Raw genomic sequence first — 17,601 nt, forward strand, 5'->3', positions numbered from 1 at the left:
TTACAAATAGAAAAAAGAAAACTGCAAAACGATTGTCGTTTCTTCCCTGTTTTATTTTTTTTTTAATTATTTTTTCTAATGAATTAAAAAGAAATTATTAAATTAAAATGATGGAAAAAGAAAAAACTTAAAATGATGAAAAATACGCTAAATATCATTTGGTCTAATGACATAATAAGTCTCTCATTCCACTTACAAAAGTCATGAGTCAAACTTACTAATGATGGGAAAAAAATATGCTATTAGGTTAGCTCAAATAATGAAGGGAGATTAGGAATTAAAGTTAAGACAACTAGCTCATAATTCGATTTCTCTTATGACTAAAAAAAAAAAAAAAAGATGAAAAATGCTAAATATACACCCTCTTAATTTTTTATTAAAATTTTAAACTTTGATTAAAAGCACTATAGACGTAAGAATTTAGAAGAGTTCTAAGAACATTTTAAACACCTTAATGATGTTCCAAAGTACTTGACGAAGAGTAAAATGGAGAACAAGTACCTTGTCCACGGTAAACAATTGAAAACTCATAAAGCTTAGTTAGGATAGATGTTGGGTTAGTCACAATTCACTAAACCTAATTAGCTAACATCACAAAATTGAAAGTGTAAAGATGGCTACATCAATGACCCTCTCCATCTTTTTAACGGCACAACTTTCATCTATGAAGCACAGTGATTAAACTACTGTTCGATACTACCCCACAAAATCTGGGAGCATAGAATTAGTGTATTTCATTGTAAAATGTTGTAGGGAGTACAAAGTAATCTTAGCATACAACTGCATCGTCTATGGAACAACTTTAATGAGAATTTATTACCAACTAAGCAACTTAAATTGCTACCCTTGTAGTCTTCTAATGTAGCAAAGGTCACAAACTCACAAAGTAGTGAATTGTCTATTGTTAGTCGGTATTCTTTTCTTTTCTAGCTGCTATAACTTATGGCACGTACTTAACTTAGAATGAAAAAACTCGTAAATCAATGTTTAAACCAATAAGGGAGAGAAGAAATTGATACAAGAATAAACGATTCTCTTTAACATGTATACTCACCAAGTCACCGTATTAGGGGTGGCTCAAATTGCCGAACCTGCCGCAACCGACCGGAAACCGGCCGGACCGAAGGTGTCGGCGCCGACAAATACGGCAACCGGTGGATCGGTACCGGTAGTTTGAACCAGCCGAAATAAAAGTTTTTGGTTTAATTCCAAAAACTCCTACCCATTTTGCATCTGCCGTGCATCGAACCCTTGCCAACCTCAATGAGAACTCAAGCCACTTACCATTAGACCACAAGCTCGCTTGTGACTGGTTGTGCAAAAACACATTTAATTGCTCATGAAGAATAATAAGTTTCTCACCTTCCATTTCTTCCAAAAGCGACTCTTTCTTTTATTCACTCTTCCTTCTCCTTCTTCCTTCTTCCAGAAAGTCAGAAACGACTCTCTCTCTCTCTCTCTTCATTTCTGACTTTTGTTCTTCTTATATTCTTGTTCTTCTTCCTCCATTTTCTCATCATTTTTGTTATTCATCCTTCCACTTCTTCTTTCACCTCTAGATATGAATCAAAGATCGGATCTCCAACTGAATTCTAGATCTGGAATTAGGAGGGCTGCTGTTCTCCTCTCACTCTCAGCTTCATCCATCACCACAACAGAATCAACTCTGTTCTCTTTCTTCTTCAGTTCTTCCTCTTTTGTTTTTTCTTCTTTTCTCTATTCTTCCACCTCTGTACTCTTTCTTCTTTCTGTTTCTTCTTCCTCCTCATACTGCCTTCTTTCAAATACCAGCCAAAACCGACCGTTGAAATCGGTAAACCGAACTTCCGGTAACCGAAAGCTCCGGCACGGTTACGGCAACACATTTGGTGAAACCGAAGACTTTCGGTCGGTATTCGGCTGACGCCAAAAAATCCGGTAACCGTACCACGGCCAGCCCTACACCATATTGATGGGAATAATATCACAAATTTTCTTGCAAACATATGCTATTTGTATTAGAAATTCATTCGGAATCGAGACAAAAGAGTTAAATCAAATTCATCAGTCGACCTCAACTAACTGTCGTTAAAGAAAGAATAAAACTTTAAAGCATGGTACTTTGCGCACAACTGCACAAGTGCATAAGCATCGACTTAAAAACAAAAAATAAAACCAATTGAGTCGTTTTTTTTTTTTTTTTTTTTTTGGAGTCTAGCAGTGCATAAAAAGGGAATACTAACTTGGAGCATATCATTCTAGAAATGGATGCACACGTAGTGATCAATGAACTAAATGGTGACATCCTAGATTGGTCAATTGAAGGCCTTTTAGTAGAAGAAGTGACGACACTTTTCCACTTCTTCCAATCAGTTATTTGTATTTATATTTCTAAGAAATGTAATCAGGCAGCGCATTGTTTAGCTAAGAATGTGCTTAATTATATATCCTGCATTTCAAGTTTGGATTGAGGATGGGCCACAATGACTATCCGATGTATTTATAGCTGATGTAAACATCCCAATTTGCATTAACTACGCTTTTTTTTTTCTAAAAAAAAAAAAAAAAACTTGGAGCAAGAGAATTGATTTTGTTTTGCTAAGGTTATGGCTAATTTGGTATTTACTCTTGATATTATGTGCGTGCCATTTGATTTTTTTTGTAGTAAATAAAAAATGAAAAATAAAATAAACTACAACAAAATAAAAGATTTTCTAAAAAATAATAGTAAGTATAATTTTGGTAGATAAAATGCATTACGATAAAATTACCTAATACCCTTGTACATGTATTCAGAGAATTCGGGTATTGCAAACCCCATCCATCTGGATCGTTGGAAACTTGGAATCACTTCCCTAATTCTCATGCCCTTTTCATGTCAGTAAACATGTCATTTCCAAGTTTCTAGCTTTTGTTAATCGATCGTGTGTTTGTGTTTGCACCCTATTTTTTTGCCTAAATTTTTTTAATACTGGTAAACAAAATATTGTATTTCAAAATTGAACTTTATTAATTACAAGTGCTAGCTGGTAAGGTGTTTGAACTAACTAATTCTACATATATGTGAAAAACTTACTATCAATCTCCAAGCATGTATTGAATTTGTTGAGATAATGACATCCAAAATCTCAAGATTTAGTGATTTACTACCAATTCTAACTTGCAGTATTATCTCTGCCTACTCTTGTATAGATTCGCACTACTAAACTAAAAATTTCATGTCTATACCCCATCTATATTTCTGTCACCTATATTGTTGAATTCAGCTCTTCTTTCACTCTGTTTGGCCAAAATTTTGAGGGTGAATCTGCAAAAACACACATAAGGCAATATCTGTCAACCATACTACCTTGTCTAAAACAATAACCATAAACTAAAATTGCTTTAATCCATTAGGCTTAGGTACTCCTCAAGTATCTTCTGATATTTTACCTGACCACGTTTGTCTTCACTGAAGCTAGCTCTGATTTTCAGCTCCCCTCTGCTGGTTGTTAACTCATCTAATATCTCAGCATCACACATCTCCACTTCACCTTCTTCGATTGCAGTTTCCAATTCCTAATAAAGAGCACAATACATTTGTTAGGATTGAATTAATAGGACAAAGTTGAGGAAAGGAAGATCATGGTGATGATGAGACTTGTGTCCATAAGAAAGTACTCAAAGGCTAAAATGGAGACAAATGATATTGCATACCCTTGTAGAGACGCTGAGAGACCGTCTCGGGGGGCCAGTGACTTCCTCCCATTCAGCTGAATCCAGCTCCTGCAAGTGATATGGTTGAAAGAATTTGGGGAGGAAGTGCTGTCTTATCATTACGAGAAGGAAGAACGGCAAGGGGAATAAAATGCCGGCTATGGGGATCCATGTCACACCAAAGCAGAACAGGAAGTATACAAGCTGAAAGAGTGTAAATATGGCAATGTATTTGAATGGCACTGACTCCATAAAGGAAGCATGAACCCCTTCCAAGACCCTGCCAACATGGTTCACATATGAATTAGTAATATGTACGTTTAGTAACTAAAATTCAAAAGTGTTTAACTGACACGGCGGATATAATAGTAGCTCTTATAAAGGGACTTTTTGAAATCCTGAAACACTCAGTGTGCTAAAATTCTTAAAACCTGGGCCTAGTGTGGAACTCATGAGTGTATTCAATCAGCTGACTTTTTTCTTCTTCTTATATTTCATTGAATTCAGTGACTCGATTCTCATTTTGGAAACTACACTCTGGAAAAAGAAAATGAACTCGCTTCTTTAAACTTTTCATGGTTGCAGGATGCATATCGACAAGATTGAGACTAAATTCTGAAACAAAAATGCTAACGCATCATGCTGCTTATTGGAAGAATATTTACTTACTTGTAACGTCGGCTAGGCGCAATGAAGAGAAATAGCAACCTTTCCCAGAATTGATTCCCCGGGAGACTGTCAATGGCCATGTAAGCAAAGTATCCCCACAAAACTGATGTTGGTATCTTCTTGATGGCTGGCATAGCAAAAACTGATGCTGCTACAAGAAGTGACTGCAACAGATTGCTTACTCTTTGCTCGTTAACCCGGACAGGCAGGAAAGCATCAATGTGCCTCTCAGGATCAAATGCATCTTTTGCATTCTCCCCTTCATGTTCACTTTTCATAACTGCTTCCTTCAAGTCTTCAAGCTCTGTAACTACTGAAGTATCCTGCAATCAAAACCATTAAGGACTTAGTGACCTACTTTCATGGAGATTTTATTTTGTTATACTAAAGGTACGTTTTCTCAAGTTTTCGGAGAACTAGAGGCATGAAATATTGTATATTCATGCATATTATAGATAGATGTCATTTGGGGTAAGGTGATGCTAATAAAATTTCAAGCAAAAGATGTTATGATCGAGAGATTTACTGCAGTCGAGTTGTCCATCTCTATGAACACAGCTTGCATATTTCCATAGATTTCAGAATTGCTAGCTTTCTGTTTTATGCTTTCTTTAGCACTCTTTACCATTTTCTTTCGAATCAACTGCATGTATATAAATTAGATTAATTAAGGATCTCATTTAGCTGATTGAATATCAAGAAATTGATCATTTTCATTTAAATATCCTACACTGACCTGCCTCTTAAGAACTGCAAGGCTCTTAGTGTGCATGGGTGCCTGTGGCAGGACACCATTGCAAGGAGGAAGCCCAATCAATCCACAAAGCAGTGTCTGGGACAATTTTCACGAGAGAGCATAAGTTTTAATTATCGTTGCTCAAATCTGACATAACTGAACCTTCATCTTAAATGTTGTTGTGGTACATACCAAAAATCCCAGCAGCAAAATATCATAATGGTATGCAGAAGGTTTCTTTAGATTGAACTCCTTTTGTTGTGCCATTTGTGCAGCAACACTATGGTCAAAAAAGTAGAGACCCGCTACCATCAGAGCAGGAATGAAAGCGGCAAAGATGTATCCAGGAGAAACCTTCCCCATATCCTACAACAAAAATGAAAATTTTTACTTCAAATTGCAGCCATTTCCCAAAACACATGCATAAGCCTTCTTTCATAGAACATTATTTTGAAGTACTGTGTGAAGTCTCATTTTGAAAGCTCAAACAACCAATGACAAAATATAAGGTTACCTTGATTACAGACCAATGGTGTAAAGATTCAGAATCCCATGCTAGAGGGCTATATAGCCTTCTAGGAACTTGTGAGGGAACAATATTGTGTGGTACACTGAATGATATAACAGTCCACAACACTACCATTAGAGGAACCCCGTAATCTGCAATGAAACTTCTGAACCACCCTGGACAACAAATATAACAAATAGTTTCATATTCCAGATTAGAAGCTATCCTAATAATAAGAACCAAGTTTCTCAAATGTTCGTGACAAACCTGTTGCATACCACCATGATCTTGCTTTTCTGGTCTTCAATGAAGTATAGAGGACACCAACAGTAAATATGACCCCCAGCAGTCCATTTGTGTACATTGACTCACGTTGATAAGTCCCCCCATTTGGATCTTCACCTTTCTGTAGTTTGAACTCACTGACTATTCCCTTCCATTGAAACGTCAACCTTGTGTTACTTTACTTTCCATCACATATATCAGGTAAAAATATTAATGATCTTACTTTCTATGTGAGACTGACCTTGATAGCCTCCTGAATGAACAGAACATTTATCAACATGCCAAAAAGTTCCCCTGCAATCCTCGTAAACTTATTGATGATGTCACAAACATTGAATATTGCCAGAAGAATGAGCAAAAGGGATGTCCAGACGCAAACCCTGTACGGTTGAAGTCAATAGAGTGAAAATTCATGCCTTGCATTTGCCTCTGAGAACCTGAATTCGTAATGTTCTCAAACTACAAAGGTTTACTACCATTACCATCCAACCCAAGCTAGAAATAGTTCGCGTCCCAGACCTTCCTTTCCTTTTGCAAAGTCATACAAGTACGTGTACATTATAATAGTCGGTTCTGCAACTCCCAAAATCAATAGAGGTTGCCCACCCAGAATGGAGTGTATTATGCCACAGATAGCTGTAGAAGCCAATGTTTCAACCGTGCTCAAGCTTCCATCTACACAAGAAGTCCAATGAGTTCAAGCACAATTAATGTCTGTTGGTCAATGGATGACGAGAGCAACCGAAGCATTATTCCCCAATTTTAGTGATTTCTACGCCTTATAACTTACAATATGCAGCTATATGCTCAGGATGTGATGTAAAATTGACAAACCTGTATCTCTACTCAGTTGCTCCCCAAATGCTATAACAGGAAGAGCTGAAGCAAAGAAGATGTAGGTAGTTGGGGCCAATATCCTAGCAGAATGAACAGGTAGATAACTTTAAATTCCAAAAACAAAAAAGAGGGTAAAGTAATTCCAAGGCCTCCATTCCAACTGAACACAGTAAAAGACGAAGAAAATTACCCGATTCCTGAACGAATGCCTCCAATCCAATCTTTCTTGTAGCATGCTGCTCTTCCTCGAATATCGTTTGCGATACCCCTGAATGGGGCTTTGAAGCTCTCCATTTCTGATAAAAAATCCCACTTTCAGAAAAATTTAAGTGAGAGACAGAGACCATTTGCTTAGTATACTAAGCTTTTGTCATGAAAATCACAAACCCAGCTGGCAAAACCCAAAATGTGGGTCTAGTAAGAAGATATATAAAAGAAGGCCGGCATGAAATCAAAGGACCATTTTTCTCTTGATTTCAGTGGTAGTGCCTACAAGAATGTCAACAACTCAGTCGGCAAAACCCAAAATCTTGGTCAAGTAAGTAGTAACATATATAAAAGAAGGCCGCCATGAAAGAAAAGTCTCATTTTTCTCTTGTTTTCATTGGCAGTGCCTTTTAAGAATTCAAACAAAGTTTTCTTTGGCCTGCAGCTACAACGCAATCAGTGGAATAGACTTTTCTCTGCATTGACAAAGTCACAAAGTTCTCCCGCAAAGACCAAACAAAGAGAGAACATGAACAACAGATTCAGAAGGCCAAATTGGATTTGGCTTCTCTCACTCAGATGGCCCAGCAACCTACTGAGTCCGCCGTCGCATACCTTCAACGCTTCCAGATTCAGAAGGCCAAACTAAACGTGGTCCTGCCTGAGAAAGAATTGATCAAGTTGGCGATCAAGGGATTGGAACCTCGCCAGCGAAAGAAGCAACATGGCAGCATGATCCAGTCAATGGGAGAGCTTATCACAGAAGTAGGCAGCTTTGAACATCTTCTTAGAGAAACTGATGCGAGAAAGAATGCGTCCAAAGGGACATACGTGCCAGGAAAGCATCGCACAGTTGCAGCCATGCATTACCAGCCAGCTACCTATGGCCCTTATTACCATCATCATGAAGAAGAGCTGTTGCCGGAAGAAGATGAAGAAGAGGATAATGACATTGCTGCTTATGAGCTGACTGGGAGGAAGAATCCAGCCTTGAAACAATTGAAAATCTCCAAGGAACCTGTCAAGCTCAAATCGATGGCCTTCACTAAACCTGAATTCGCGACATATACATATGATGCCAATAAAGCGCATGAGATTCTAGATGAAATGATCGCTGCGAAGATGGTGAAGACCGACTTCGGACCTTTTCCGCGACCAGATCAGCTGAAAGGGAAGAAATACTGCAAATTTCACAACCTGTGGAATCATAATACAGCTGACTGTGTGAAGCTCAAAGACCAGATTCAGGTATGGCTTAATAATGGCAGTTTGCAGGTGGAAGCTCCAGTAACAGCGGCAACGCTCGTTGACCTGAACCCTTTTCCTGACACTGGGATCAACATGGTCGATGTGAACTGGGCCAAGCATCACCACAGGAAACCAACCTTGGATTTGAGTGCAAAGGGGAAAGGAGTCCAAGCTGATGATGATAAGATCCCTACAAAGAGAAAGGCTGAACCAGCAGGCCGAGCTTCATCCGTGGTCCTATGCTCGCGGTGCAAGGAAGAATGTGGTATCCAAGTGTCACATGAGGAAGTGGAGCAGACATTTCGTTTTGGTTCGCTCCCACCCATCAAGTGGGCTTCGCCGTCGCGAAACTATTAACCTGCTAGCCCAAGAGAAAAGGAGAAAGTGGAACCACTGCCATCTCCAAAGGATTCCAATCTTTTTAAGAAGCTGAGAGCGGCCGCGGGGGATAGAGAACACGAGGAGCAGGCTACGATCAAGCATAAAGACATTCTGACTAAGCCTTATATTCCACCTGCTTCAACCGCTACCATCAAGGAAGGCAAGTGGTACACAAGGGAGAAGGGGAAGGCAGTGGAGATAAGTCCTTCCAGAAAGAGGAAACTGCAGCGCAGGTTTGGAGAAGCCAAGCGCGCACTAGAGGCCCTGGACCAGGGCCTGATCAAACCTTCGCAGTTGGTCAAATCACCTGAACAATATCAGAAAGAGATGGAGGCGCTAGCTGCTAAACCATTAATAACTCCCCGCAGCTTCCAGAAGCAAGCGAGCTCAGTAACAGGGGCATCAAAGCCTAGTGTTTTTTGCAGGATCACCGACGAAAGGAGACCTCCGCCAGCTCGAAAGGTGAGCTCGCCAACTAGACGGCCACCTGTCAGACGCAAACTGTTTCGTGAAGACCCAGAAGCCAAATCCTCAGTTTTTGAGAGATTGGGGGGCAAGGACAGGATTACCGATACTTTACAGTGGAAACCTAAACAGGTCCAGAGTGTATTAATCATCCCTTCTGAGGTGCATGTAGCTAGGGAGCCAAAGTCAAATTCTCCTAAGCAGGTTACCGGAATGCAGGAACATGAGCAATGTGAGGTAAAAGGTCTCACTGAAGAATCGTTGGTGGACCGGCTGGCTAAGCAGTTCAACACTGACACCCTTGTCAGCGAACCCAAGTTGGACCTAGAAGAGGGTATGGCTGAAACAGTTATGACTGATACGTCCTGCAACATGGTTTACGTCCTGCCCGCGAGGTATGCACTGCCCGTCGCCGCGCAGGATTGTGTGGAAGCTGAGGAAAGTAGTGGACAGCCCCTGCAGATTACGTCAGCGGTCACGGCACCTGTAGAAGAGGCTGTCTTTCTTGAAACAGAAGATGCTAACAGCAGCGAATTCTTCATGAGCTTTACCAGGCCAACACCTGCTATGGTCCAACACATGCGACCTTTGTACATCATAGCAGAAGTTGGCGGTACCAAAGTTAGCCAGATCATGGTTGACATCGGAGCCGCGGTGAACGTCATCACTACCAAGACCATGCACTTGCTCGGGATCAAGAAAGAGAAGATCCAGTCCACTTCCCTTACACTCAAGAACTTCGCGGGGACTGTCACAAAGACTTTAGGGTTACTTTTCTTGCGCATCAAGGTTGGCCCTGCAGAGGGAGTTTATGCTTTCTTTGTGACAGATTGTTATGCAGCCTATAGCGCTATTCTGGGCAGGGATTGGATCCACCGGAGCTATTGTGTTCCATCCACCCTCCATCAGGAACTCGTTATGTGGAACAGGGAAACAGATAAGGCTGAGGTGATCAAGGCGGACCCTCGTCCATTCCCAGTGTCCGCGAATTATGTAGATGCCAGGTATTACTTGGAGCCTATCACTCCATTACAGGTGAGTGGCATCGATAACAAGGGCCGTCCCACAGGAGTGACGGCCTCTGATTTGGCACAGTGGGGGCTCACGCTCGCAAAAGAAGGCCTGGAAAGGCCCGGCCACGCTGTACCCAAACCCTTGAACGATTAATGGATTACGACCTTCCAGAAGAAGGGATAGAGGCCCTCCACTCGTTGTATGAACGACTATCATCATACTTAGTGGAAAGAGAGGCCTACGATCGAATCGCGACCTTAGAAACCGTCAATGAAGAACTCTCTGATCAGGAACACGACGACGAGGTCGAAATTCAACTAGCTCCGGCAGCGCTGGATGATACACCTCCTAAGGTCAGAGACCCTACCGAGAAGGTTAATCTTGGAACAGCAGATGAGCCTATGGAAGTGGCTATCAGCGCTTACTTGGAGCCTAGCGAAAAGCAGAGGCTTATTGAGTTACTTGGAGCCTAGCGAAAAGCAATGTGGCAGGAGCATGAGGACTTGAGCGGGCAGCGCTTAGCGGCTTTGGACACTTTAGTAATGGAAAAACAGCGTATCGCCCGCGCCTATGATAAGAGGACGTGTGGCCGCAGTTACAAGGAAGGGGACCTTGTTTGGAAAGCAGTCCTGCCCTTTGGCGAGAAATTGACTGGTCGCGGTAAATGGACTCCACGATGGGAAGGACCCTTTGTTGTTCACCGCATTCTGGAGCGCGGGGCTTTTCACCTCAAAGATTTGGACGGCGACATCCATCGCAATCCCATCAACGGGCGCTTCCTGAAGAAATATTACCCTAGTGTTTGGGAATATGAGGATCCTCCAGATCCTCCTTCTTCCCAGACTGGGGGGCAACCATAGTCTTCCTCGGCTCCCATCATCCCTTCATGCATATTCAGGCCTTTCCTGTGGCCTTTGTTTTATGGATTTGCTTCGCCTACGAATACTAGGGGGGCAACACTCTATACATTTATTTCAAGTTGTTTCAAGTTCCTTGACAACATGTGTTAAGAATTACATGTAATGGCCTAAGCATGAGGCCTCGTTTAACAGTTTATATATATATATTGCCTATACATGAGGCCTTATTTTATAACAGTTTTTACCAGAATACTCAGAAACTTTCATTCATAAAGTGGCTTTGCGGCCAGAAGCATTACAAATCGAGATAATTACATTTACGGTTTACAAGGCCAAAAGTGGCTTAATAATCATAAGAGTTGCAGGTCTGCTGAAAATTTTTGGATCTTGGATCTTGTGATCTTATGGTGACAAAGGGGGCGGCTGAGGTGTGATCATGAACACTCTTCCTCTCTTCACCCACATGCCTTATCTGGTCTGAGTCGCAGCTGCTCTCATTTGTACCGGAGATAGAGGGAAGGAAATAATCCATCCCAACCCGTCTAGCGGATTATCCTCCGGGATGGAGATGGTCTGCAGGAGAGTGCGATTCACAACCACATCTACCTCCAGGGGAATGACAGAAGTCTGACAGTTTGTTCCCGGAGGTAGGCTGCGAAAGAAGAACCGCCGGCCTCGAGTGGCCTTCCTCCCTTCTTCCGCCTGCTCCACGCGAGAAAATCTGGGGAGAGGGATCCCTCAGAATCTGGTTCTGCCGCGTTAGGAGCGCCGCGTGTTCTTCAGCCTTATGGAAACCGGGGAATCCCATCCGGATTTCCAGAGACCGAAGACATGCGGATGGACCTGAGATTAGGCCATAAGACCTACCCAGGCATTGAGATTAAGCCATAAAACCTAAGGATTTGAGGTTGAGGCTGAGATCGTGAGGAGAAGATTTCAGAAACAAAAGGAAGAGAAGTAGGATTTGTGAAACGATTACTGGCGAAGCCATATTTGATCGAGTTTCTCTTCTCGGAGCACAGGTATTTATAGGGCCAGTCTCAGTGGTCTTAACTGCACGATGGGCAGTTGGAATATGTTCAACGCCATCAATAAGAGTATCGTTGGAATTGAATGCAAAGATCTCGGAAATGAAGATAATTGAAAGCGCGTGGGAAGCGGGACAGTTTCCAAGAAGGTAACCGCTTTGTTTCGAGATTATCTTTTCAAAACAGTTTCAAAAGCAATAAAAGCAAGTTAATTGCTAAATTGTTTGAGAAGTAAATTGAGCATATATTTGGGCCAAGCAATGTGGGCTAAATATTTAGATTATTAATAATTTATATTGTTCGTACAAATACGGGCCTGATATTAAAATATCAGAGGCCCAAAAGTCTTCGGCCTGCATGGGTCAAGCGAAGAAAGAGCTCGTCCAGGCGAAAACTAGCATCCGCGGCGGCTTGTGCGGCTTGTTGGGCAGCTACTCGAGCTTGAGTCAGTTCTTGAGACAGCACCTCGAAGGCAGCAAGGGGTTGTTCTAATTGGGGCTCTGCATGGGCGAGCCTAACAGTGACATCAGTCAACCGGGCCTGGAGGGCCTGAATTTGGGACCTTAAATGGTTCCTCTCGATCGTCAGATCCCTGATGAGGTCAGCCTGGTCACCCAAGAAATCGCGCGCATTGTCTGTTTGATGAATAAGGGTTTGGTAGTGTGCTTCGGTCTGCCTGGCTTGAGCGCTCGCGACCGCCCTCTCATTGAGCCCTTGCGGGAGTTGCTGCAACAGCTGGTCAACCTTGCGAAATTGATCTTCAGAGACAGCGCCCTCGCGGAGAAGTGCTCTCAGATATTTCAAAACTTTAGCGGGCGCACCAGGGATTAAAATATCAGGGCCCAAAAGGCGACGAAGACCTTCTCTGGCGTCGTCTACGACCTCATGTGGGGTCACTTCAAGCACGCGAGCTAGCCGTTCTAAAGTAGACGGAGTAGGTTGCTCAGCGACAGGGGCTTCAAGGGGCTCCGCAACAGGTACTGCTTCCGTCGCCGGCTCAGGCAGTACTCCTATCTTTTCGACTTCAATAACTTGGGAGGCATTGGGAGCAGGTTCTTCACCAACCACATTGGGAGCAGGTTCAGGAGGAGCTTCATCCGTTTTTTCTCTGACTACCGCTTCTGCATTTGGACTCTGGAAAGAAATGTCTTCAGAATAACCAAGTTAAAGGTAAAGATAAAGTTTCTGGTTAAAAAGAAGTACCTCTTCAGCCGGTAGCTCGCGGGAATCTGCTGTTGGTATTGGGACAATCTCACCGGAAGTTGGACCCGAGGCAGGTACTCCTGACTCTAGAAAGAGAATTGGTTGCTCGCGGGGAATGCGGAGAAGCGGCAGCCTTTCCTCAAGCTCAGGCGAGCTGTCATCTATAACTTGCGCCGGAACTATCACCAACTGCATGTTGCTTGCAGCATTGATGGCAGAGGGAGAGTCACCATTGTTTTCTCGGGCTGGCGTGCCAGATTCATCCTCGCCGGCAGCAGAGGAGCCTTCCCCAACTTGCCTCGAAAACTTACGACGAACCTGATGCAGAGAAATGTTATCATACATGGCAAAACAAATTGGCGATCACTTTAAACAGGGATATTACCATTCGATCAGCGATTGGTTCATCTGTTGCCCAAGGATCGGTCCGGAATTCGGCGCGACTACGTTTGCGTGCTAAAGCAGCGGCAATCTATCAAACAAAGTCAAATTAGAATTCGAGAGGGCTATCAAATGATACGTGCTAAGAAAAGAATCCTTACAGTTTGGGGATCATCATCATCAGAGGAACAGTCCTCTATCTCAGGCTTGTTCAGCTTTGCTTTCTGCTTAGCGGCTGGGCCAGTGACCAAAGGAACACCTGCGGCGCGATTGCTGGAAGGCGGTGTGCGCCCCTGCTATGAACTTTGGGTTAAGAGTTTGAAGGTGAAGATGATCAAGGAAACAACGAATATGCTAAAAATTTACCTCTGGAGGATGCTCGCGAATTACAATTCCAGACTGAACCAAGCGTGGGGCTCGCGCGGGTCGCGGAGCCGGTTCAGCCGATGGAGGTCTTTCCTCATTTTCATGGAAGCGAGCAAGTTCTTCAGTATCAGCATCGTAAGGATATCTCAGTTCTTCGAAGATGGCCGCGAAGAGTTCGTCATCTCTTTGCCTCCAGCTGTTAACAGAGACTTCCTTCCACCATTGATCATATTCTTCAGCGGTCCCATCTATGGGAACGATATTAGCCGCCCAGTCAGGGAGATCGACCAGTGCAAGCATGCTTTGTTCGGGCGGAGGTCCAGTTAAGGGGCCAATACGGCGCCAAGAAGTGTTGTAGTTCCAGGCATCATAGAGGGGAAATGGCACCAATTGGACGAGACCAAACTGGCGAGCAAAGTGATTGGGAGCATAAAGCTCATAGGTGAGTTCGTCAACAGCGAGCCTGATATCTGAACAAGAGATCGCGCGGCGAAAAGCCAAGCGCGCGCGATCGCTATAACCAGGTGCCCCAGGAAGGAACCCATTTTCAAGAGGAGCGGGGAATCTCCTATTAAGTATTAAATCGCAATAGGGCATTTCATGCAGGAGGTACAAGTATGAGAAGCACTCAGAATATGGTGGAGATATGTACCTCGCCTCGCGACAAAACCATTGACCAAGAAGGGCATTAGTTGGTGGTAGCAGAGAAATGTCGTCGCGGCGGAAGAATGAGAAGTAGGTTTGAATCCAGAAATCAAGAATCCAAAAAGGGCCAGAAATGCTAGTCTCAAAAGGATGCATTGTGGCTTGGTATAAAGTGCGGTAGAGGGCACCCAGCACTGGTTGTCCTAACCCCACGCGGCGGCCGTTGTAGAGGGTCGTTGCTAGAAGAGTCCAAGCGCCAGTGGGCTTGCAAGCAGAGGTACAAAAAATGAACTTGTAGAGCCAGTACTCCAGGAAAGCAATACCACCAGTCGCATTGCGCTCCTTGCGATAGTGGGTCACCCACCACGGATAGGAGCTGCTATGAGCGCTCCGGCCAGTTTGGGCCATGGTTGATGCAAAGGTATCAGAATCGAATTGGCCATGCAGGTAGGGCTCGCCATCGATGAGCAATCCAGTAATGGTGAGGATATCCAACAATGTTATACTCATTTGGCCAAATCGAAAATCAAAGGTGTTGGTGGCAGTATGCCAAAAGCAAAGAAAGGCAGCGAGTGGTGAGCGATTTCCACCGCGAAGAAGGCGAAAGCATAAATCGATGGTGTGGGTAATACCTGCCCTGTCCCAGCGAGCCAAATCTCGTGCTCTTACTTCACGATACCAGGAGAGCTCCTATGGGCTGATTTTGGATGGCCAATGCCCTATTTTTGCTCGATGATTATGCGCACCCCAACTCCTGAAATTTGCAGTGGTCCTCCGGAGGATTTGAGTAGGTCGACGAATGGGCAGGCTGTAGAGGACGATGGCATCGTCGGGAATGGAGTCTCGCGGTGTCGGACCCAGTCCGGCGTTATGATTTGAAAGCCTAAGAAGCAAAGGTCTCTGGACGGAGGTATGAGCGCGACAGCGGGCACCAATTTTGACTCCCCAGGTGCGAGCAATGCCATCAGTGAGTTCTTCTTCCTGATCGATGATTACTTTCTTTGGCGGGGCCATTTCTGGGTTTCTGCAAAGTGGGTATGGAGCGAGAGTTTTTCTGGGTTTAAGAGACTGGAAGGGTTTCTGATGTGACAGGCCTAGAGTGGCTGCGGTATTTAAATAAAAGATTTTGTGAGGGAAACGATGCGACGAAAAGATGTTTTGCCAAGCGAATAGACGCAACCTTCATTAATTGCATCGTTTCGATCATCAGACGTGTCGTTTTAGTCCCCTTCAATCAATTACACATATGGGCCTGATATCGGGGCCTGGGGGCAATGTTTGAGCCCAAAAGTAATTTTGGTAAGATCCTTTAGTGGATTTAGCATAGCGGGCCGATACCTGCGGTCCAAAAAAAAGCCTACTCGGGTTTGGGTTACAGCTTCACCCATTCCGTGATCCATGAGGAAAACGAAACCTTATTGGAGTCGGGTAGCGAGGACTGAATAGGAAACTTCAATCAATATCCCTTCTATAACAAGGAACAGTCGAAACCCTAGGTATATATACCAGGTTTCAAGGACAAACGAAGACCTCTCTCAAATCAATCAATCCTAGCGATTACAAAGCCTCCCCGGAGCAAACCTTCAACCTCGTTGAAACCCGGTGACCGTGCGCCAGTCCCAGTCTCTCCAAGAGCCGACTGTCAGCATCACCAGACCAACCCGGCGACCGTACTTCCAGTCCCAGTCTCCCCAGGAGCCGACTGCGAGCGCAACCGCCACTGTTACTACCAGCGAAGCAAGGGTAACGCCCTTGCAACCCAGCGAAGCTAAAGTCACGCTTTAGCGCAACCCGTGCTTTCTCCAAACTTCCCAGTGATTGCTCTGCTTAGTCTGCAATACTAAGTATCGATTCGGTGACGCGAAGAGATCACATCCAAAGTCCTTATCCGTAAGGCAGAAAGTCCTTATCCGTAAGGCTAGAGAAGAACCTTGTGGCGAGGTTGGTGCTCTCCTCGTCCACAAACGCTTGAAGAAGAAGTCAGGTCAAGGGACTACCCCGACGACTGCACCCCACGGTGCTGGCACGCCTGCACACACGCTCAAAAGAGACAGTTTGCGAGCCAACTGGTTTTTGCGCCAAACATTGCCAACTAAGCAACTTAAATTGCTACCCTTGTAGTCTTCTAATGTAGCAAAGGTCACAAAGTAGTGAATTGTCTATTGTTAGTCGGTATTCTTTTCTTTTCTAGCTGCTATAACTTATGGCACGTACTTAACTTAGAATGAAAAAACTCGTAAATCAATGTTTAAACCAATAAGGGAGAGAAGAAATTGATACAAGAATAAACGATTCTCTTTAACATGTATACTCACCAAGTCACCATATTGATGGGAATAATATCACAAATTTTCTTGCAAACATATGCTATTTGTATTAGAAATTCATTCGGAATCGAGACATAAGAGTTAAATCAAATTCATCAGTCGACCTCGACTAACTGTCATTAAAGAAAGAATAAAACTTTAAAGCATGGTACTTTGCGCACAACTGCACAAGTGCATAAGCATCGACTTAAAAACAAAAAAAACCCAATTGAGTCGTTTTTTTTTTTTTTTTTTGAGTCTAGCAGTGCATAAAAAGGGCATACTAACTTGGAGCATATCATTCTAGAAATGGATGCACACGTAGTGATCAATGAACTAAATGGTGACATCCTAGATTGGTCAATTGAAGGCCTTTTAGTAGAAGAAGTGAGGACACTTTTCCACTTCTTCCAATCAGTTATTTGTATTTATATTTCTAGGAAATGTAATAGGGCAGCGCATTGTTTAGCTAAGAATGCACTTAATTATGTATCCTGCATTTCAAGTTTGATTGAGGATGGGCCACAATGGCTATCCGATGTATTTATAGCTGATGTAAACATCCCAATTTGCATTAACTACGCTTTTTTTTTTCTAAAAAAAAAAAAAAAAACTTGGAGCAAGAGAATTGATTTTGTTTTGCTAAGGTTATGGCTAATTTGGTATTTACTCTTGATATTATGTGCGTGCCATTTGATTTTTTTTGTAGTAAATAAAAAATGAAAAATAAAATAAACTACAACAAAATAAAAGATTTTCTAAAAAATAATAGTAAGTATAATTTTGG

General features: G+C 43.1%; 1 protein-coding gene across 1 annotated transcript; it reads right to left on the reverse strand.

The window, feature by feature from the left end:
* Window positions 1–3,051: 3,051 nt before the first annotated feature.
* LOC133725145 (boron transporter 4-like) lies at window positions 3,052–7,207 on the reverse strand. Its single transcript, XM_062152278.1, has 13 exons — window positions 6,901–7,207; window positions 6,708–6,790; window positions 6,356–6,548; window positions 6,115–6,253; window positions 5,856–6,021; window positions 5,595–5,764; window positions 5,273–5,446; window positions 5,081–5,176; window positions 4,871–4,987; window positions 4,345–4,667; window positions 3,676–3,955; window positions 3,412–3,537; window positions 3,052–3,286 (listed from the first exon to the last, which is right to left on the reverse strand). The coding sequence occupies exons 1-13, from the start codon at window positions 7,002–7,004 to the stop codon at window positions 3,254–3,256; spliced, it is 2,004 nt and encodes a 667-aa protein (XP_062008262.1). The 5' UTR covers window positions 7,005–7,207; the 3' UTR covers window positions 3,052–3,253.
* Window positions 7,208–17,601: the final 10,394 nt, after the last annotated feature.

This window comes from Rosa rugosa, chromosome 1, assembly GCF_958449725.1.
Source record: "Rosa rugosa chromosome 1, drRosRugo1.1, whole genome shotgun sequence".
In the NCBI taxonomy this organism is placed as follows: Eukaryota; Viridiplantae; Streptophyta; class Magnoliopsida; order Rosales; family Rosaceae; genus Rosa; species Rosa rugosa.